Source organism: Sycon ciliatum, chromosome 10 (assembly GCF_964019385.1).
Source record: "Sycon ciliatum chromosome 10, ocSycCili1.1, whole genome shotgun sequence".
In the NCBI taxonomy this organism is placed as follows: domain Eukaryota; kingdom Metazoa; phylum Porifera; class Calcarea; order Leucosolenida; family Sycettidae; genus Sycon; species Sycon ciliatum.
Genome location: NC_088652.1, coordinates 22,494,674 through 22,516,491, shown reverse-complemented (window position 1 = coordinate 22,516,491; position 21,818 = coordinate 22,494,674). Strand labels below are relative to the sequence as shown.

Sequence of the window (21,818 nt, the reverse complement as noted above, 5' to 3'; positions counted from 1 at the left end):
AGCGTTGACCCCGGACTGCATGGAGGCCGTGAGGTTGTCTGCCGAGCTGTCGGAGCACATCAGAGCAGTGTCGTCAGCAAAAAGACTTACATTTGGTACAAGGGCTGGCAAGTCATTAACGTACAGTAGAAATAGGAGCGGCCCAAGTATGGACCCCTGGGGTACCCCAGACACGACTAGTAATGGGTCTGATAGGGAGGTAGATACTCTGACAGTCTGGTGGCGGCAGGAAAGATAGGATGAGAGCCATTGCAGGGCTGGACCGTGTACCAAGAAGACGGACTCTAGCTTTGCAAGCAGACCACGATGCCAGACGGTGTCGAAAGCTTTCGCTAGGTCAAAGAACACGATGCCAACATGCCGCCTGAGGTTCCGCTGGGTGTAGATGTCTTGTACTAGACGTGTTAGTTGGAAAGTTGTGGAGTCTCCACGGCAGAAACCGGATTGAGATGGTGAAAGCGCTGGGGTGACGTGGCAGTACAGAGACTCAAAGAAAATACGTTCACAGACCTTGGACACAGCGGGAAGGAGAGAGATTGGTCTGTAGTTGCCAGCCTGAGAGCGTTGGCCTTTCTTATAGATCGGGACGATAACAGCAGATTTCCAGACGGACGGAAATACTCCTGTACGATATGACATGTTAAAGAGCAGGCACAAGGGATAGGACAGAGATGGCGCAAGCCATTTGAGAACCTCATTGGGTATGCCATCTTCGCCAGGGGACTTACAATTCTTCAGGAGTTTGAGGTGCTTACAGACGGTAGCAGTCGTGGTTCTGCGAAACAAAAATTCGAACGAAGCTTTGCGACAGTAAGGACGTTTAGCAACGCGAAAGTTCGAAAGAAATTTCGAGTCTGGGAATCAGTACAGAAACAAAGGTCGAAACTTCGAAAACTTGGACGCGAAGTTGCAGTGATTTGCGAAAGTAACTTTCTCTTTTCTCGGTACGCATTTCACTACAGGGAGTAGTAATTTTACAGCCCCTGCTGGAACCTGAGCTGCATATACGGTACGGTACTATAAGATTCAAATAGCTTCAAGAAAAAATCGTTTAGCATTGCTAAACCTCACAAGTTTTCTTTTTCGAAATAGATTTTCGCGAAATATCGCCACCACCAAAAGTTCGAATTTTCGCATTGCTAAACGTCCCTAGTCCTTGCGAAAGTGTGTATGAATTTTTGCAGGAACTTTGCGTTCTGCACATTTTCGTAGTTTGCGCGAGCCAAGTGCACGTACGCCATGACCTGATCTCACGAAATTTCCTACGACAGTTCATTTCGCGTTCCCTGCAAGTTTCGCGTCAAAAGTTGCGAAAGTTCGTGCGAAGTTTCGCACTTCATGACGTAGAGCGAAAGTTTGTACGCATTTTCGTTTTGCAGAACCTCTCTAGTGACTCATTTGTTTCATACGAGACGAGTAAATGAGTCGGTGTGGCTTAGAACCTTTCGCGTTAGAAGAAATCTATAATGCAGCGTTCCTCCTTTATTCCCAATGGAACATGGTTCAACAAGCGGTCACGTGCTCCTAGATCCTGCGTATGCCAGTCACCGGGTCACCGTGCCTGCAGGGTACAACTTACTAGCCTGTTTGACCTTTTTTTGGGTGCAATCCTGTCACTCGAGTTGAACTCGAGTTGAACCTTGGTGTGAAAGTTCTCGCCTGCTGGCGTGGTGACCAGGTGAATTGGGCAACGAGGAGCACGTGACCGCTTGTTCAACCATGTTCGATTGGGAATATAGGAGGAACGCTGCATCGCAGCCTATTCGGACCAAAACCAATCGACTCAGCGTCCAAAAGACTACAACATATGGTCCAATCGCGGTCATCCGTGGTTTTATAAGAACGAAATGGCGCTTTTAGTGACATTTTGCATACAAATCCCCATCTAGTAGGGCGCAGTCACCCAGTTTTGGTGGAAGTGCGCGAGTTCGATTGGGATTCAAATAGGAAGGGAGCGTCTCAGCTTCCTCGGACCAAGACCATTCGACTCAGCACCCCGAAGACTACAACTGGTGAAATTTAAATTTTTGCCTTAACTTCCCCTTTAAAATGCTAGAATAATTCCCGTTGCAAATCGCACACTATAATGCAACTTATAATGCTAGCATTATCCGCCCAGGCCTAATCACACTCCACAGCGCCATACTGATAGCTGGAACAGTGGAGGCAGGATAATTCTTCTGGCTTTTGCCAGCACTTGAGTTTCATTCACCGAACTTGATTTTTAAGGCGGCAGACTACTCACAAATTCGCTGAAAAATCGAATTTGTAAATTCATATTGAGTGCAACGTCAGTTGAAAGAGCATGAATCGCTGCAAATTCTCTGAAAATTGTTTCCCGATCTGACCAGCCGTTCAAGAGTTATGGCCGAAATGTGCCCTTGCAAGGAAAGATTTTTTTTTTGCACGCTGTCATTTGTTGGCAGCACTGTATTTGAATGTGTGCAGACCGTGCGCAACTTGTCGTACCATGGAAACATGCGAAAGGGTGCAGAATTTTGCTCCAAATCCAAAAAATCACGTTTTTGAGCCACGTATGGGGCTGCACTTTTGCCAGCACCCTCGTGACGTTGCAGATATGTGGCTTGATTATTGTAGTGGACGTTGATTCAGTAACTTTGGCAAGTTTGAGTCTTGTCAAGAAGCCAGGTAGGATTCAGTACTAGGCAGTAGTGGAACCGAGTGGCAGTCTTTGCCGATTTGTAAGGGTCTCCTGGATTTGGTGTGCAGCGCTGTGGAAATGGCTTGCTTTGGAAGTCCCAGCACTGGATGTTGTATCAAAGGTACGACCTCGTAGCACGTGCTAAACCTCAAAAATTCAAAAATTGACTTGGGTCTGTGTGAGTCTGTGAGAGAACGCCCACTCCTGCCGTTGTGACAGATTCCAGGGCCACGTGGAGTGGCCCTACCCCACCACCCATGGCTGCTTCTGGACTTGTTTTAGGTTTGGGTCCCGCGTACGGACAGAATGGGCACGAAAATGTGAAATTTTGTAAATACATTTGTTTGGCTCCTGGGTGGCTCGCACAACGTGGCACTATGGCGGAAATTTGAGTTTTTCCGGCCTGGAAAACCTGTCAGTGAGGCGCAAGAACTTGTAAATCATGTCCTGAGGGCCAGCATAGTGGCAGGAGTGTGTGGTCAAAATTTCACTCAAATCCATTGAGAAATACCAAAGTTACGGTCAATTGAATGCTATCTGAAATTTATGGGTAGGCTGCCCCCCTTTTAAAGGTATTGCTTGTCTTCAGCCTGCAGGCACAGATATTAGTGTTGAATGACTTGCAGTAACTGTTGTTAATTTTAAAATTTTGTCAGTGTGTCACACGTGGAAGATTGATATTCCAGTATCCTTGCTGTGCATGTTTGCAAGCCGACCTAGACCGCGGCGTAGCCTGCATGGGGTACAGGGGGGGGGGGGGGGGTTAGGGTCCAGCGGATTCTGCCGGCAGAACAATTAGCAGAATTCGGTACTTTTATGGTAAGTTTCATGCATGTTTGGTATGTGGATAAAGAAATGGAGCAGAATTCGAGGAATTGCCCGCCATAAGGTTTGTATGGTTCTGCCAATTTTACTGCTTTTCGAGCAGAATCTGACTGTTGTGAAACCACAAGTTCTCGAGAGTGAAAGGCCTTCTCGCTTGTGGCATTGTGTTCGTTCCAATGCAGTTGTATCCCGACTCCGCCGTACCGCTTATTGTTACGACGTGGTATACGCTACAGGCGCTATGTGCGGTTTGCTGTGTGCGCTGTAGTTGTATGTTGTATGTGTATGCTTTCTCATATAACTACCTGGTGGTTTTAGTGTTATTTATTCATTCATTCATTCATTCTTTTAGTGTTAGTCGTTATTAGTCGATCGAAGTGAAATATACTGTCAAGAGTTAATAGTTTTCTTCGTGCCGTGTGGTAGTTCGTTCCTTACTTTTAGAGAATCAAACGGGTTCACAACACTGACTCCTTTTCGAGCAGAATCCGCCGGCCTCTACGGGGGGGGGGGGGGGGGGGGGGCGAGGAGCATGTGCACCCCCTAAAGATGTCGACCTAGGTTCAGCATGTACATAATGACCACGAATGACACTACGCATATGCGGCCGTGCACACCGGTGACCCCCCCCCCCCCCTAAAAGGGAGACCAGCTACGCCCCTGCGGTCGGCCTTGTAAGCACTGTTGTGTATGTATATTCCTCTCAGTAGGGACCCTGGTTTAGACCAGGCGTTTTCTGATTCACGACATACCGTGTATGGAGCGGAACGTGGGTGAAAATCAGAATGGAGCGCATTATGCGAGCAGTGAGGGTGCTTAGCTGAAGAAGTTTCCAAAGCACGAAATCAAAATATTTGATGAGCTTCGAAGCTTCGTCTTTGACCAAGTTTGGGCCTTTCGCTTCATGCTTTTGTTTGTTCCGTGTGGGTCCATTGCATGAACTTTACATGTATCACCCACGTTCCCGTATTCGTTACGTGGGACTAAACCTCCCCAGTAACAATCAGCAGTTCAGTGCTGGTCGCGGTCCTCCCACCTCCATACTATCTGCACTGTCAGCCCTTGAACCCAGAGTTTTTTGAGGTGCCACTGAACGCGTGAAAATGCGCAATTGCAGTTCACTCCACCATTTCCATCATAACTTACGTTCTGTTTGCTTGATTTTGACAGTCTAGGGCTCTTTGAAACGCTCTTTCCGCTGCCAAGAGAATGAGGCCACGCTCAACTCCGTGGGTGCCACAAAGCCTGCTCCAGAGCGCAGGGAATCGCCATAGGTCGGGCCTCGTGTTGAAAGAAATACTTCTAAATTTCATCCCAATGCCATTTCGCTGTCGTTTCTTGCACAGCTCTGGATTTTTTTGCATCTCAATCAGTAGTTTCGACGTCATGACACCCACACGTCATCAGCTGGCTGCACACCACGTGATCCACGGGAAATCCCCGAAGCACGAGGCAAAAAAATGATTTTGAGACGTTTGAACAATTTAGTGCCGCGATCAAACTTTCGAGCGCCATATCTTTATCATCGTTTCTCCTATCGCAAAAGCGATTACACCATTGGAAAGCTTGGAGCTTCCTCTTTGATCTACATATTTCGATATTTGCAACAGGACAAAAATCGATGGAGTTACGACAGTTTTACGGTACGTAAACAATATCAGTCGTTAATGACTGATGCACCGCTTAAACCTGATTTATATTCTACAGGTTTGATTGTGCCTATAAGAGCATGTTCGATTGGTAGGATCGATTCAGGATCCGGATCCGCCACTGGATTCACTCCCTGATCCCTTTTGATTGGTCGGATCCGGATCCGGTCAACCCACCTACCGGTAGCTCTGGGCCAGCAGGGTTGACCTATCCAAATGTGACCTTTGTGGGTACATGTATATAGCGGGTAAAAATCATTTTTTGTACACATTGTGGTACGCACACACGTGGACCGAGATACTCTTGAGTCTTGTTGACTTTTCGTACGACGCATGTGCATGCGATGAGTACGACTTTCACCCTTTTGGGTGACCTCAGGTGGATAGTTGCTTCATAACTCGTTTCGATGTGATTTCTATTTTAAAAATACCTGGTATTTGATAAGAAAAGGGTTTGCTCCCCACACCGGAGCTCGCGCTATTCCGCCGACTTTACTTGACACTTGACTGACTCACCACTGCCATCCAGAGCACACGAGAAGTCCATCGAACCTTCGACTCGGCAAACCTGCAAGAAAGCACCACTCCCTGCTTAATACACAGTGTTTCGGGGAATTCACCCCTCATCAGTTGAGCTTGAGTAGGCTGAGGAAGATTGTGCCTGAAGAGCACCACTTATACTGCTCTCCAGGCACAAATATCACCAGGGATACAAACTTACAGAGACGCTCCGTTTCCAGCGCAAAAAAGACCTCGTGAACACCAGATAGCAGCTTGAGTCAGTGTCGCTCCTGGATGGTGAGACATAATGGTATTTAATATCAAAGTTTTTCACAAAACGAAATATTTTCGTAATGGGGTGGGAGGGGGCAGTGTTGAGCAATTTCGTTTCAGAAAACATTGATACATGTACACGGCCATAGGAGCAGTGACACATTTGCGACTTTTGCATGTATTGTGTCAACGTTGTTTACGTTCTTAGGGGGAGGGGGGTTCGGTCCAAACTAAATAATTTGTTTGGAGAAAAAAGTAGGAGATTCACGGACGCCCCTAATATGTGTTACTTCCTACACAGCACACTTGGTCAGATGAAAGAAAAGTACTTAGAAGTACATGTATCACCAGTAAATATGCACCGTTCAATAAAACAAAAATTATGAACAATGAGCCTAGCCCTCTGCAACATGCTTTTTATGCCTGAAATTTAAAAAAGATTTAAAAAAGCAGATAAATAATCAGGTGAAGCAGATAAATGCTCAGGTCAAGTTGGCTTTATAATAATTATTACGATCGCTGGTCAGAGCGGCGCAAGCAGCAACAGTAAGCCAGGGAGAGAGCAGTACTGCCAGCAGGGAGTACAGGCACAATGAGAAGTATAACAAGTTTTTGCCAGCTAACTGGCCTCTGCGTACACCGCAGACACACAACAGAAAGATACAGATCACAGTAGTAGTGTGGTCTTTGTTCACTCACGGTGGAAGATGGAAGAGCTTAGCGTAGTATATAGATGAGCATGAAGAAGGGCATGCCACCTCACGCATATACATGTACACGTATGTACCAGACCACATGATGCAAGAAGTGAACCACTGTGGCGAATGGGGCCGCCGGATAATTAACCAGCCCAAAGCTGGCGGAAAAAACATCAGGACCCCGGCGGAGGCACAACCCTGAGGAAAAACCGGTTAGAATAACCCCATAATATAAATGAACAAAACGTAGCCTGCAGGACCTATCCCGAAGTGAAAATAAAGGGGAGGGTGGGTGGGAAACTACAACGAAAAGAGAAAGACCAAGATGAAGAGAAAAGTTTGCGAACACTGACAAAAAAGCCAGCTGACACAATCCTGGTGCCGTAACTATGGTGAAAATGCCGGGAAAAAATACATTTTTCGTTTCATTCGCTACGCTCAGCCAACGAAAAGTAACACGTTTAAAAAAACTGAAACTGATGTTTGATTGAAAACGTTAAAGCAGTGCACATTGCAATCAAGAACACCGGTGATGTTGTCTAGCTCTCAACTTTGGCATCGACGGAAGCCAAGGGGCTGCGGGAGGAACAGTGGGCACTATTGCGGATGGGGTGCGTGTGTGGTGTGATAGGCTCATCTGACCACAAGTTTCGGAGTCAGAGTCACACAAATGCAATAGTGATTAACTAACTTAATAAGAGAGAGAGAGAGAGAGAGAGAGAGAGAGAGAGTGTGTGTGTGTGTGTGTGTGTGTGTGTATGTGTGTGTGAGGAGGGGGGGGGGGGGGGCAGATAAGATAAAACATTGGGGTGATTCAGCCACAGTGTGAAATGTAACATAGTGAGATGAAGCTCGGAGCGACAGCACCTCAAACAAACACAGTTCGTGTCACTTCTCACGTTATTCACTATCCGCCACGGCCAATCCGGCAAACGGATTGCGGGTGGCCGGAGCGGCTGCGACCGCACGTGACGCTACCCCACGACAGGAACTATCATCTGCTGACGATGCGGCAGCACTGGAGTTGCTGCTAGCACTTAGCTGTGCCAACAGGTTAAGGCTCAACTCATCATGGTCCAAGGCGTCCAGTTGGACTGCAACAACGCTCTTTATTTCGGGATGGCACATCCATTTCGATAAGTCTTCAGTGGATTTCGGCGGTCGTACGAACAGTGCTATTCTGCCATCTGTCGCCAGGCGCAGAATATGATTCCCGGCACGGTAGGTATCGGGACGGGCGCCCTTTGCGGTACGGAAACCCCTTTCCTCCACCCACTTCTCACAGACGTCCCACGCGGACCAGGTGTGGCCGTCACAACGAAGTGAGCTTGAACTAGCGTGGCCGTTGCACGGCGGGTTTGTTGAACTGTCGACGCATGCATCGGATTGTGGAGGAACAGTCGGGCATGTTTCACTTGTTTTCTTGGCCAGTCCCAGTCGGTACAGCAAATTACATCCCAGGCGCACCGCCAGATAGCCGACGGATGTATATGGCTCATGCACTTGGGAAATAGGGCACATTCCGGACAGGATCTGTAGCTGTTTTTCAACACGTGACGGAAAGACTAGGCCAGGTGAGTCGCACAGGCGGATGTGCGGTGTGAGGAAGTGCGTCTGAAAGTGCTTCGTGTGGCCGGGTGTGCGCGACGCACTTACAACTTGCTTGCCAATCAGGCTATTGAGAATGGAGGACTTACCCACGTTGGGATGGCCGACCAAACCTATTGTAATGAAGGACGGCGGTGAGGATGCTGTTGCCGCTGCCGTTGCTTCAGTGCCACCGTTTGTACCGTTGCTGGAGTATGCGGTATGCTTACCACGCCGGCTATGAGGTACTATCTCTTCGTGCACTGATGCTGCTGTTATTCCAGCATCGTCGCACACTTCAAACTTTGAGAGTTTATCCGTCCAACCGGACAGCGTACTGTGATCGGCCACCACATTGGCCAGGGCGCGGATCAGCTGACGGGCACCTTGTACGCATATCATGCGCCGCTTAGCGCCGCACCGGGCGTGCGACATCAGACCCTTGGCGTCGGAGCGCTGGCTGCTGCTCTGGTTCCCTGGGCGTGCCGTGTAGAGGACGACGTGAAGTTGCGGGAACAGTCCATAGAAGTACTCGCGCCACGCCAGTACCACACTCGCCGGCACCAAGTCTATCTTGTTCAGCACTAGCACGAGCGTTTTGTTCAGTTCATGTACGACGTGGCGGTACAGGGATGGTGGGAAGTGCAGGATGGGATGGCGTGCATCGGCGATAATCACTATTACATTCGACATCTCCAGCACACGCCACAGCTGCCGCCAAGACTCCGGGTTCCGCTCAAAGTAGCTTAGCGGATGGTTGTGTGTATCAGCCATGAGCTGGTCAATGTACTCATTGAAGTAGCGCTGCTCCTTAGCTTCCAGCTGCTGCTTGCTCAGGCTGTATTGCCAGGTGGGACGAACAGGCATGTCGATGTGCTCAATACTTCCATAGATATCTTCATAGGACACTTCCAAGTCTTTTTCTGCCAGGGTTTGCAATGGCTGACGCGACTCCCGCTTGCGCTCCTCAATTTCACTGGCACTTTCTTGGGCAAACATCAGTTTGTATCTGTCTTGACGCCTTGTCTCAGCCACGGCACCGCCTTCTTCGAACTTGGGCTCAAATTTATCTACGATCATTGCCCTTTTAGACGTGACCAGTGTTTCTGCATTTTTATCTGAGTCAGATGGCGAGTCTGAGCGTATCTCCAGCTTCTCTTTGGCAGGCTCCTCGTCGTCCTCTCGGAATCGCTGCACATCTCGCTTTCGCTGGAGCTGGGCTGTCTTCTGCTTGCCACTGAACGGTTTTCGACGACTGTGTTGAGGCATTTTCAACAATGTCAATAAATGCAGATTGCCTGGAAAGCACCACAATCCACCAGAACTGGAGGCGAGAATCCAGAAAGCAAAATTCTTCTTTCACCTTGAACCGACAATATAGCACTCTGTCTCCTGGTTCTAGAGGTCTGCGTTCAGAAACAAAGAGTTATATAACACAACTACCAGATTGAAACGCACTCAATATCGCGATTGAAAACTGAATCAGTATCTAATATTGACTGAGTACGAGGTCAATAATTCTTTTACTCGGCTTTTATTTCCTATAATTATTAGGCCATCATTTTTTATAGCTATGTTAACAACATGTTTCGCGTCGTCCGCACGCATACGTTTTGATTTTTTTCGAAAAAAAAATAAAAAATAAAACATGCACAGTGAGTGTACGATAGTGCGAGTGCAGACAGGTTGCATACGGCGAAGCTGGGATTCAGAAATGGCCTCTAGCCTAGGCCAGCGTTGGTAAATCGTTTGTTCGGCATCTTGGAGCAATATTCTATGAGCTTACACCAGACCGCATTGATCGCCTAAGCTGAGAGGATGCGTCGTTCCGGAGCTCTTTGCACCGCTGCTGAAGTCTGAGTACAATATTCCAGCGAAGCATAGGCACCAACGGTTGCCTCCTCTGTCCAACTCATGCTGATAACCCAGATGTTGTGCTTCGATGCACGATTTTTCTTTGGAATGTACACCATGCACGAGCTATTGTGCTATGTACAGTGCATACACCTCTGATGAGCCTTTTTTATTATTTTGCAACTTTTTATTTTTTTCCACCTCTCGCATATGATTCTGGAAGTTGAACTGACGCGAAACATAGATTATAAAAAATGATGGCCTTATAGGAAATAAAAGCCGAGTAAACATGGTAAAAGACCGAGGCGAAGCCGAGGTCTTTTACGAGGTTTTTATTTCCTATCCTGACCATGTACCAAGTACGAAGTCAATATTAGATTTATCACGACAAACAGTCCGTATTTCAAATTCCAGAACGATAACCTGATGTATCCCGGTTTTATGATTGCACATCCGTTGCACCACCACCTACTCATGCAGTGACAATGCTGCACTAGGCACACACGTGGAAGATTGATGTTCCAGTATCCTTGCTGCGCATGTATGCATGCCGACCAAGGCCGCGGCGTAGCCTGCATGGGGTACAGGGGGGGGGGGGGGGGGGAGCATGTGCACCCCCTAAAGATGTCGACCAAGGTTCAGCAGAGTACATAATGACCACGAATGACATGCACCAACCATCCTACGCATATGCGGCCGTGCACCCCCTCCCCCCCCCCCCCCAAAGAGGGACGAGGTACGCTAGGCCTTGACGGATTATGCTAATATTTTCGTGAAATCATGCTTTTCGCATTGCTGAAAAAATTGCAGAATTATGCTATTTTTATGCTAAAAGTTATCATATTATGCCGCATCATGCTCACATATGCTGCTAATGTATAATTTATGATGGTTCTGTGCAAAATAACAGGGGATTTTTTTATAGGGCATTGTACTGTAATAGCAAAAGTTCAACGGGGTCAACGCACCGTCCGACCTACAATTGTAGCTACGACCATCACTGATTGTAATGGACTGAACATGTTATCAAGGGAGTCGTAAACCTACGACTTCCTGGTGTATCTACTTGTACTTGTAGAACATGTACAACTCTATGGAATTTGGTGCAAACAGGCGGATTATTCCATTATTTATGCGATTCGTATGCGATTTGCCTTGAATTATGCGATTATTCGATTTTGGTAGGAATGATGCGAAAAATTATGCTAGCATAATCCGTCAAGGCCTTAGCTACGCCCCAGCAATCGGCCTTGTATGTCTACTAGTCCTCTCAGTAGGGACTCGGGTTTATATTATGTAGACCCCCACCAACGTACAGGCGTTTTCTGATTCACGACATACCGTGTATGGAGCGGAACGTGGGTGAAAATCAGAATGGAGCGCATTATGCGAGCTGTGAGGGTGCTTAGCTTAAGAAGTTTCCGAAGCACGGAATCAAAATTTTTAATATTCGATGAGCTTCGAAGCTTCTTCTTTGACCAAGTTTGGGCCTGTCGCTTCATGCTTTTGTTTTTTCCGTGTGACTAAACACAACATTGCGAACGTGGGTCCATTGCATGAACTTTACGTGTATCACCCACGTTCCTGTATTCGTTACGTGGGACTTAACCTCCCCAGTAACAATCAGCAGTTCAGTGCTGGTCGCGGTCCTGCCACCTCCATGCTATCTGCACTGTCAGCCCTTGAACCCAGAGTTTTTTAACCTGATTATTATTCTACAGGTTTGATTTTGCCTATAAGGGCATGTTCGATTGGTAGGATCGATTCAGGATCCGGATCCGCCACTGGATTCACTCCCTGATCCCTTTTGATTGGTCGGATCCGGATCCGGTCAACCCACCTACCGGTAGCTCTGGGCCAACAGGGTTGACCTATCCAAATGTGACCTTTGTGGGTACATGTATATGGCGGGTAAAAATCATTTTTTGTACACTTTGTGGTACGCCCACACTTGGACCGAGATCCTCTTGATTCTTGTTGACTTTTCGTACGACGCATGTGTATGCGATGAGTACGACTTTCACCCTTTTGGGTGACCTCAGGTGGATAGTTGCTTCATAACTCGTTTCGATGTGATTTCTATTCTTAAAAATACCTGGTATTTGATAAGAAAAGGGTTTGCTCCCCACACCGGAGCTGGCGCTAATCCGCCGACTTTACTTGACACTTGACTGACTCACGACTGCCATCCAGAGCACACGAGAAGTCCATCGAATCTTCGACTCGGCAAACCTGCAAGAAAGCACCACTCCCTGCTCAATACACAGTGTTTCGCGGAGTTCACCCCTCATCAGTTGAGCTTGAGTAGGCTGAGGAAGATTGTGCCTGGAGAGCACTACTTATTATAGTGCTCTCCAGGCACAAAGATCACCAGGGATACAAACTTATAGAGACGCTCCGTTTCCAGCGCGACAAACACCTCGTGAACACCAGATAGCAGCGTGAGTCAGTGTCGCTCCTGGACGGTGAGACATAATGGTATTAATCAAAGTTTTTCACAAAACGAAATAATTTTCGTTATGGGGTGGGAGGGGGCAGGGTTGACCAATTTCGTTTCAGAAAACATTGATACATGTACACGGCCAAAGGAGCAGTGACACACTTGCGACTTTTGCATATATTGTGTCAACATTGTTTACGTTCTTAGGGGGAGGGGGGGGGGGGGGTCGGGTCCAAACTAAATAATTTGTTTGGAGAATAAAGTTGGACATTCACGAACGGCCCCTAATATGTGTTACTTCCTACACAGCACACTTGGTCAGATGAAAGAAAAGTACTTACAAGTACATGTATCACCAGTAAATATCAGGTCAAAAATCAGGTCAAGCAGATAAATACTCAGGTCAAGTTGGCATAATAATAATTATTACGATCGCTGGTCAGAGCGGGGCATGCAGCAACAGTAAGCCAGGGAGAGAGCAGTACTGTCAGCAGGGACTACAGGCACAATGAGAAGTATAAACAGTTTGTGCCAGCTAGCTGGCCTCTGCGTACACCGCAGACACACCCACACACAACAGAAAGATTCAAAGATACAGATCACAGTAGTAGTGTGGTCTTTGTTCACTCACGGTGGAAGATGGAAGAGCTTAGCGTAGTGTATAGATGAGCATGAAGAAGGGCATGCCACCTCACGCATATACATGTACACGTATGTACCAGACCAACATGATACAAGTAGTGAACCACTGTGGCGAATGAGGCCGCCGGATAATTAACCAGCCCGAAGCTGGCGGAAAAAACCTCAGGACCCATGCGGAGGCACAACCCTGAGGAAAAACCGGTTACAATAACCCCATAAGTTAAATGAACAAAACGTAGCCTGCAGGACCTATCCCGAAGTGAGAATAAAGGTGTGTGAGGCTCATCCGACCACAAGTCTCGGAGTCAGAGTCACACAAACGCAAGAGTGATTAACTAACTTGATAAGAGAGAGGGAGAGAGAGAGAGTGTGTGTGTGTGTGTGTGTGTGTGTGTGTGTGAAGGGGGGGGGGGGAGATAAGATAAAACATTGGGGTGATTCAGCCACAGTGTGAAATGTAACATAGTGAGATGTAGCTTGGAGCGACGGCACCTCAAACAAACACAGTCCGCGTCACTTCTCACGTCATTCACTATCCGCCACGGCCTATCCGGCAAACGGATTGCGGGTGGCCGGAGCGGCTGCAGCCGCACGTGACGCTACCCCACGACAGGAACTATCATCTGCTGACGATGCGGCAGCACTGGAGTTGCTGCTAGTACTAAGCTGTGCCAACAGGTTAAGGCTCAACTCATCATGGTCCAAGCCCTCCAGTTGGACTGCAACAACGCTCTTTAGTTCGGGATGGCACATCCATTTCGCTAAGTCTTCAGTGTATTTCGGTGGTCGTACGAACAGTGCTATTCTGCCGTCTGTCGCCAGGCGCAGAATATGATTCGCGGCACGGTAGGTATCGGGACGGGCGCCCTTTGCGGTATGGAAACCTCTTTCCTCCGCCCACTTCTCACAGACGTCCCACGCGGACCAGGTGTGGCCGTCACAACGAAGTGAGCTGGAACTAGCGTGGCCGTTGCACGGCGGGTTTGTTGAACTGTCGACGCATGCATCGGATTGTGGAGGAACATTCGGGCATGTTTCACTTGTTTTCTTGGCCAGTCCCAGTCGGTACAGCAAATTACATCCCAGGCGCGCCGCCAGATAGCCGACGGATGTATATGGCTCACGCACTTGGGAAATAGGGTACATTCCGGACAGGATCTGTAGCTGTTTTTCAACACGTGACGGAAAGACTAGGCCAGGTGAGTCGCACAGGCGGATGTGCGGTGTGAGGAAGTGCGTCTGAAAGTGCTTCGTGTGGCCGGGTGTGCGCGACGCACTTACAACTTTCTTGCCAATCAAGCTATTGAGAATGGAGGACTTACCCACGTTGGGATGGCCGACGAGACCTATTGTAATGAAGGACGGCGGTGAGGATGCTGTTGCCGCTGCCGTAGCTTCATGGCCACCGTTGGTACCGTTGCTGGAGTATGCGGTATGCTTACGACGCCGGCTATGACGTACTCTCTCTTCGTGCACTGGTGCTGCTGTTATTCCAGCATCGTCGCACAATTCAAACTTTGAGAGTTTATCCGTCCAACCAGACAGCATACTGTGATCGGCCACCACATTGGCCAGGGCCCGGATCAGCTGACGGGCACCTTGTACGCAGATCATGCGCCGCTTAGCGCCGCACCGGGCGTGCGACATCAGACCCTTGGCGTCGGAGCGCTGGCTGCTGCTCTGGTTCCCCGGGCGTGCCGTGTAGAGGACGACGTGAAGTTGCGGGAACAGTCCATAGAAGTACTCACGCCACGCCAGTACCACACTCGCCGGCACCAAGTCTATCTTGTTCAGCACTAGCACGAGCGTTTTGTTCAGTTCATGTACGACGTGGCGGTACAGGGATGGTGGGAAGTGCAGGATGGGATGGCGTGCATCGGCGATAACCACTATTACATTCGACATCTCCAGCACACGCCACAGCTGCCGCCAAGTCTCCAGGTTCCGCTCAAAGTAGCTTAGCGGATGGCCGTGTGTATCAGCCATGAGCCGGTCAATGTACTCATTGAAGTAGCGCTGCTCCTTAGCTTCCAGCTGCTGCTTGCTCAGGCTGTATTGCCAGGTGGGACGAACAGGCATGTCGATGTGCTCCATACTTCCATAGATATCTTCATAGGACACTTCCAAGTCTTTTTCTGCCAGGGTTTGCAATGGCTGACGCGACTCCCGCTTGCGCTCCTCAATTTCGCTGGCACTTTCTTGGGCAAACATCAGTTTGTATCTGTCTTGACGCCTTGTCTCAGCCACGGCATCGCCTACTTCGAACTTGGGCTCAAATTTATCTGCAATCTTGGCACTTTCAGACGTGACCAGTGTTTCTTCATCTTTATCTGAGTCAGATGGCGAGTCTGAGCGTATCTCCAGCTTCTCTTTGGCAGGCTCCTCGTCGTCCTCTCGGAATCGCTTCACATCTCGCTTTCGCTGGAGCTGGGCTCTCTTCTGCTTGCCACTGAACGGTTTTCGACGACTGTGTTGAGGCATTTTCAACAATGTCAATAAATGCAGATTGCCTGGAAAGCACCACAATCCACCAGAACTGGAGGCGAGAATCCAGAAAGCAAAATTCTTCTTTCACCTTGAACCGACAATATAGCACTCTGTCACCTGGTTCTAGAGGTCTGCGTTCAGAAACAAGGAGTTATAAAACACAAAGTATTGAATCAACACCAAACGGAACCGATTTCTTCTTCACTACTGACTTGTGTAACGTAACTGAGAGAATGCTAGTTCCCGCGCTCACCTTTATACCAGGTTGTTGGCGTGGGTGAAGCACGTGAAAGGGCTACATGATCCGCGACGCTTAGAATCTGAGCGTACATGTACGTGCAAGCCATAGTCTAGGAGCAAGATCACCGTATCCCGCTGGACCTCGCCATTGTTGTTTGTCCATTGTGCTCTGCGTTGCCACGCGTGTCCGAGGACCCATTGACGTCACACTATAAAATTAACAGCCCCGTTATTATTACAGGGTGCGACCCCGTTATTATTATTATTCTTACATGACAAGTAAGCCTGGACTGTGCTGACTGCTGAGCTCCCACTAGGCCTTGACGGATCATGCTAGCATAATTTTTCGCATAATTCCTACCAAAATCGAATAATCGCCTAATTCAAGGCGAATCGCATACGAATTGCATAAATAATGGAATAATCCGCCTGTTCGCACCAAATTCCATAGAGTTGTACATGTTCTACAAGTACAAGTGGATACACCAGGAAGTTGTAGGTTTACGACTCCCTTGATACCATGTTCAGTCCATTACAATCAGTGATGGTCGTAGCTACAATTGTAGGTCGGACGGTGCGTTTTCAGCAATGCGAAAAGTATAATTTCACGAAAATATTAGCATAATCCGTCAAGGCCTAGCTCCCACCTACGTGCACGGTATGGTCACTCATGTTTAGTGGCTGAGTCACGTAGATCTAGGTGAGTTTGAGTGCGTTCTGCAGTCTATGCCAGCTCGCGCTGCACTTCACCCTCTCAGAAAACAGATCCATCATGACTGCATCCTGCTAGTATTAATGCGAAGTGTGTGTGGTGATGGGGATCCAAGGGCGTAGGGGGATGTGGTGACGTCACGTATCTTGACACCATATGCCTACCGCTCGAGCTCTCTATTTCAGTGCTTGTAGTACTAGTGCGTTGAAGTCATGTGACTCGTGTTCTTTAACCTCATTTCAAACAACCACTAGCCATCAGGAAGATCGTTACTAGTAAAATCCATATACCCGCAAGCCGAAAAATTCGCCAAAAACGAGATTTATCGAAAAATCGCTAAGCTTTCGCCAATTTTGGAGAATTCCTTTGAGAATCGCCGAAACCCTTCCAAAACTTCCAACATTTCTCCAATTTTGAAGCCAGTATGCTTTGTGTGTGTGTGGGGGGGGGGATGGTAGGGGAGAAAGCAATAAATTCACGAACAAAGCCAGCAGGTTCTGAATAGATATTCTTTCAGTAGAGTTCAGTTGCAACTCTGATTCTCTCTATTTCTCAATTCTAGTTACTCGTAACACTGGAGTTCATATACTTCCCACGGAGTTGACTTGACAACATTCTTCTTATAATTATCGCCCAAGTCACTATCACTAATTCTAAGTTCCGTGTATACTTCGTAGGGTCTAAGATAGTGCCAGAGGATCGAATTCTGTTGCGAGATAACAACTGTGGTAGGTGATGATTGCATTATCCTAATCATTCTGTCACTGCTTCCCACGAATTGGCTAGTGCTTTGTTGCTGAGCCGCATAGATGTAGGCAGACATGACGAAAACCACTTGCTCTCGTGTGATTTTTAACCCCAGTCGTCGCTCCAATAGAACCCGGGAATGGATTAACTACTAGGGTTTTCACCAACACGCCACCGATTCCTACAATTGTTATCCTATTCCAAAGGTGATATTTTGCACATCTTCCTTATACTGTTTTAAAAGTCGTAAGTGGTGCACCAACATGGCGCTGGACGTATGTATGACGGTGGTATCTCTCAGCTCACATACTCTGGTCATATTCCTCTCAGTGACGTTAAAAGGAAATCCTCACATCCTCTAAGCTATGTTGTTCTCAGCGACGTATAATACCTGGTCAGTTTATTTTGTGCGACTGTATGATGCGGCCACCGTGTGTATTCTGCAGAGATGGAGTCGATAAAGCAGGCAAACTCCTCACATGTCTTCACAATATCTGTAAGGAATGCCTGGCAGCCAGTGTTCAGCGAGACGGGAGAATACGTTGTGCCAAGTGTCGATGTCCTACGCCATGTCCACCTCCTGGTCTAAGTCACGAAGAGCAGTTGGTGGACGATTCCATGTTCGACAATGTTCCATGTGATCTTGTAGATGAAGTTCATCCACTTCGTAATTGCGAAGAGATGCAACTTGATACAATTCCACCATATTCAAGCAGCTCCATCCAAAGTTGCCGGAAAACGATACCTCGACAGGGGCGAGTGCACCATTGTCCTGTCCACAGCAAGATGACCATGCGATATTAGTGTGCCAAATGTAGAGAGGTTCTGTGTGAAAAGTGTAAGCTCCAAAGCAAACACGCTTCTCATACAAATCAGATTCGCGATATAAGTGCGGAAGCTGCAGTTGTACGTACGAGACCGACGGAGCGTCAGAGAAAGATATCACCCGAAGACAAGGAAGAAGAAGTGGAAGCAGGCATGAAACGCGCTGGTGATCTCATTTAAGCATTTGGCTGTGACCTCCAAGGAAAAGTAGCTGATATCAAGAGATTGATTGATACATGAACACTGCGACGAGCAACTTCACCGGATCAAGCAACGAAAAGAAGACCTGATGAACGAGGTGGAATTGCAAAGTAAGAAGTTACGGGAGCTACAGGCTCACACATTTGCCGAGTGCAATGGAGTTTTCTTCCAACCCAATGCTTTGAAGGCCATCAGTAAATCTTCCCTGAGAAATGAAGATCTCCTCAAAATCCATCCACACTTGACTGAAGTTCTTAGAAGTTCTTTGCAGTACTTCGGCGACAAGAATTATTCTCTGATGTGGAGATTAGCGTTTGAGTGCCAGAACCGTTCTGGTTTGGCAGGCATTATCGGCACTACAGGAGAGGTCGTGGACAACACTGATATCGATTTGTCCAGGTGTGAATTTTCCGAACAGAACAATATGTACATCGGTTATGTAGGCGAGGAGACGAAAATTACAGCTTTGGTAAACAATTGACAAGGCAATCCCATATCTGAACCCGCATTGAAAATCTGCAGTATTCAAATCTGGGCAACTAAAATCCAAGCTACGATGACCCCAGTGCCCATGCCGATATCAGGTTATAGCAAAGGTGAAGTGCGTGCTCACGTTCAGTGTACTGAAGCGGCTGTTTTCCTTCTGGAAATGCGCTTGGATAGTCCTCGTCCATTGCTAAAACTGCAAGGATACGAGTCGATCGACGATTTGCGCACATGCAGCCCTTTGAATGCCAAACTTTTGGTTTACGGATGCAGGTCCATTACATTTGGTGACGTCCACAGCTCTCCAAAAGGATTCATACGATCATCCCTAAGTTATTCTATTGAACACATAGCTTACACGCATGTCACCCTGTGTCAAATTGAGGATGGAACTGCTAGTATCCGAGCCCTAGAACCTATTCAAGAACGTTATTTTGCAGTTGCAATAGAAATTGTGCACTGCATATCCAGTCAGTTAGACATAGGGTTTACGTGGGACTGTGGACAGAGTGACCAGAACATGAAAATGATACTTGCATCCTCCGCTAAAAAGAGCTCCTCCTCAACTCCTATTTCTGGATGCTGTACTGGTGAGACGATACATGTATCACGCTCTCGTGAGTCACTGATTACCTATAGCATTGAGCACTTGTCCAATGATTACACGCGCCAGTAAGAAGCCAATCTTGATGGTTCGTATGTCTCACCCCGGTACATCTATTAGGATATTATCTATATGACTTGGACTTCTGCTCAAGTTGTAAATAAATGGACGCATACTTAGGAGTAGAGGAGTAAAATAGCCCAACGCACGCCCAGCACCAATTTCGGAAACAATGTACAATGTACGTTATTCGCTGATTTTTTAATCTTCCGTAATCATCCACCACCCCACACTGCTGCGCTCTAATCATGTCCTGGACAATGGCCCGCTTCTGTGGCATAACATGTATATAATTTATATTGAATGTATGGTGTCGTCACTACTGATATTTAGTTTTGTTCTACAATGTATATAATAATTTTGGTTTTGTGTTAATGTGAGCAAGCTCCACTACAGCCACTTCATCACTTGAAAAACTGTACACACACCTTCTCCAAATTAACTGGTCTCTTTGGTGCAAATTACATTATCTCAGTCAAATTCTCAACCATCAGCTCGGCTATCGCAAGGATTGAGAAGAAAGACAAGTGAGGTGGACCAATATCAGGCAACACAATGTGGAACGAAACTACACCAAACGTGATAAAATTGCACCCTCCTTCCCGCACATGCACACACACACATACCCATGCACATGCCAAAACAATCAGACACACACTCCTACACGCACTTGCACCAACACACATATGCTCACACCAGCTCACACTCCGAATCATACCCACACTCACACGCGTTTAAGGTGTGGATAGTTTTTATTTTTTACAATGATCACAGCTCACAGGCAAAGACAAACAATTGCATAGTGGGAGCATAGTGATGGTGAGTGGTGGGACTATGACAAAAAAAGATGAGAGTCCGTCCCCAAACTGCACTCACGCTAAAACATTGTGCTGAACTGTGTAACAATATTTGGTTGTACATAATTGTATTAGGAATAGATTTGCTCCCACACTGTAGCTCGCGCTATTCCGCCGACTTGACTTGACACTTGACTGATCCACGACTGCCATCCAGAGCACAAGAGAAGTCCATCGAACGTTCGACTCGGCGAACCTGCAAGAAGGCAACACTCCCTGCTCAATACACAGTGTTTCGGGGAACTCACCCCCATCAGTTGAGCTTGAGTAGGCTGAGAAAGATTGCGCCTGAAGAGCACGACTTATAATAGTGCTCTCCAGGCACAAACATCACCAGGGATACAAACTTACAGAGACGCTCCGTTTGCAGCGCGACGAACACCTCGTGAACACCAAATAGCAGCGTGAGTCAGTGTCGCTCTTGGAGGGTGAGAGCAGACGTAGAAGACCCTCGGTCATTCAGAACGCTGTCACCTCCAAACCAGCTAGTCAGCAAATCCATTCCTAAAATATTATCGCCGAAGTCGCAACCACTATTCATAATTATATTATTTCTGATAGGATTGGGAGAACTTCGAAATTCAAAGGATCAGTTCGGGAAGTGAACTGCCTGAAAAGAGAAAAACCGCCAGACCCACCAGGACTCGAACCCGGGACCTTGCTTGTCATGAGCAATGCTCTAACCACTGAGCTATGGGACAGGGCTGAACCTAGAAGGCGCTGATAAGTTTTTCACTCCAAAGGCAGCTCACAACATTTGCCACACACACTGATGGCACTTGGGTCTTTCTCCCTCCCCCAGGGGACCAATCACGGTCAGTTTCTAGACCCTACCAGAAGTGAAAGAGAGTGATATTGTTTTGAACGGATTGGGAGAACTTCAAATTCAAAGGATCAGTTGGGGAAGTGAACTGCCTCAACAGAGAAAAAACACGCCAGACCCACCAGGACTCGAACCCGGGACCTTGCTTGTCAAGAGCAATGCTCTAACAACTGAGCTATGGGACCGGGCTGAACCTAGAACGCGCTGACAAGTTTTTCACTCCAAAGGCAGCTCACTACACGTGCCACACATATTGATGGCACTTGGGTCTTTCTCCTTCCCCTTGGGGACCAACCACGGTCAGTTTCTGGACTCTACTAGAAGTGAAAGAGAGTGATAAATTTTGGAAAGGATTGGGAGAACTTCAAATTCAAAGGATCATTTGGGGAATTGAACTGTCTGAAAAGAGAAAAAAACCGCCAGACCCACCAGGACCGGTTCGAGTCCTGGTGCCTGGTGGGTCTGGCGTTTTTTCCCTTTTCAGGCAGTTAGCACAGCACTTCTTTCACATCGTGAATGCAATAAAACAATTTAAAATGACCAATTTCTGCAGTTTGAAACTTGGATGTTTAGCCATAAATAAATGCAGAAAGGAAAAGGACATTATGATGGATACGAGTTAAGAGTAACTCTCCATCACTGTAA

The 21,818-nt window shown here is 47.5% G+C and overlaps 2 protein-coding genes across 2 annotated transcripts; both read right to left on the bottom strand.

Annotated features, from left to right (window-relative positions):
* Positions 1-7,508: 7,508 nt before the first annotated feature.
* On the bottom strand, positions 7,509-9,464 carry LOC135826750 (guanine nucleotide-binding protein-like 1). The gene has a single exon (XM_065339351.1). It carries the CDS (start codon positions 9,462-9,464, stop codon positions 7,509-7,511), a length of 1,956 nt encoding a protein of 651 aa, XP_065195423.1.
* A 4,213-nt stretch (positions 9,465-13,677) lies between these two features.
* Positions 13,678-15,831, bottom strand: LOC135826749 (guanine nucleotide-binding protein-like 1). The gene has a single exon (XM_065339350.1). The coding sequence runs from the start codon at positions 15,610-15,612 to the stop codon at positions 13,678-13,680; it is 1,935 nt and encodes a 644-aa protein (XP_065195422.1). The 5' UTR covers positions 15,613-15,831.
* Positions 15,832-21,818: the final 5,987 nt, after the last annotated feature.

Bases quoted from the DNA above. Each gene is read 5' to 3' on its own strand.
- LOC135826749 (XM_065339350.1), bottom strand. From the start codon at position 15,612: ATGCCTCAACACAGTCGTCGAAAACCGTTCAGTGGCAAGCAGAAGAGA.
- LOC135826750 (XM_065339351.1), bottom strand. From the start codon at position 9,464: ATGCCTCAACACAGTCGTCGAAAACCGTTCAGTGGCAAGCAGAAGACA.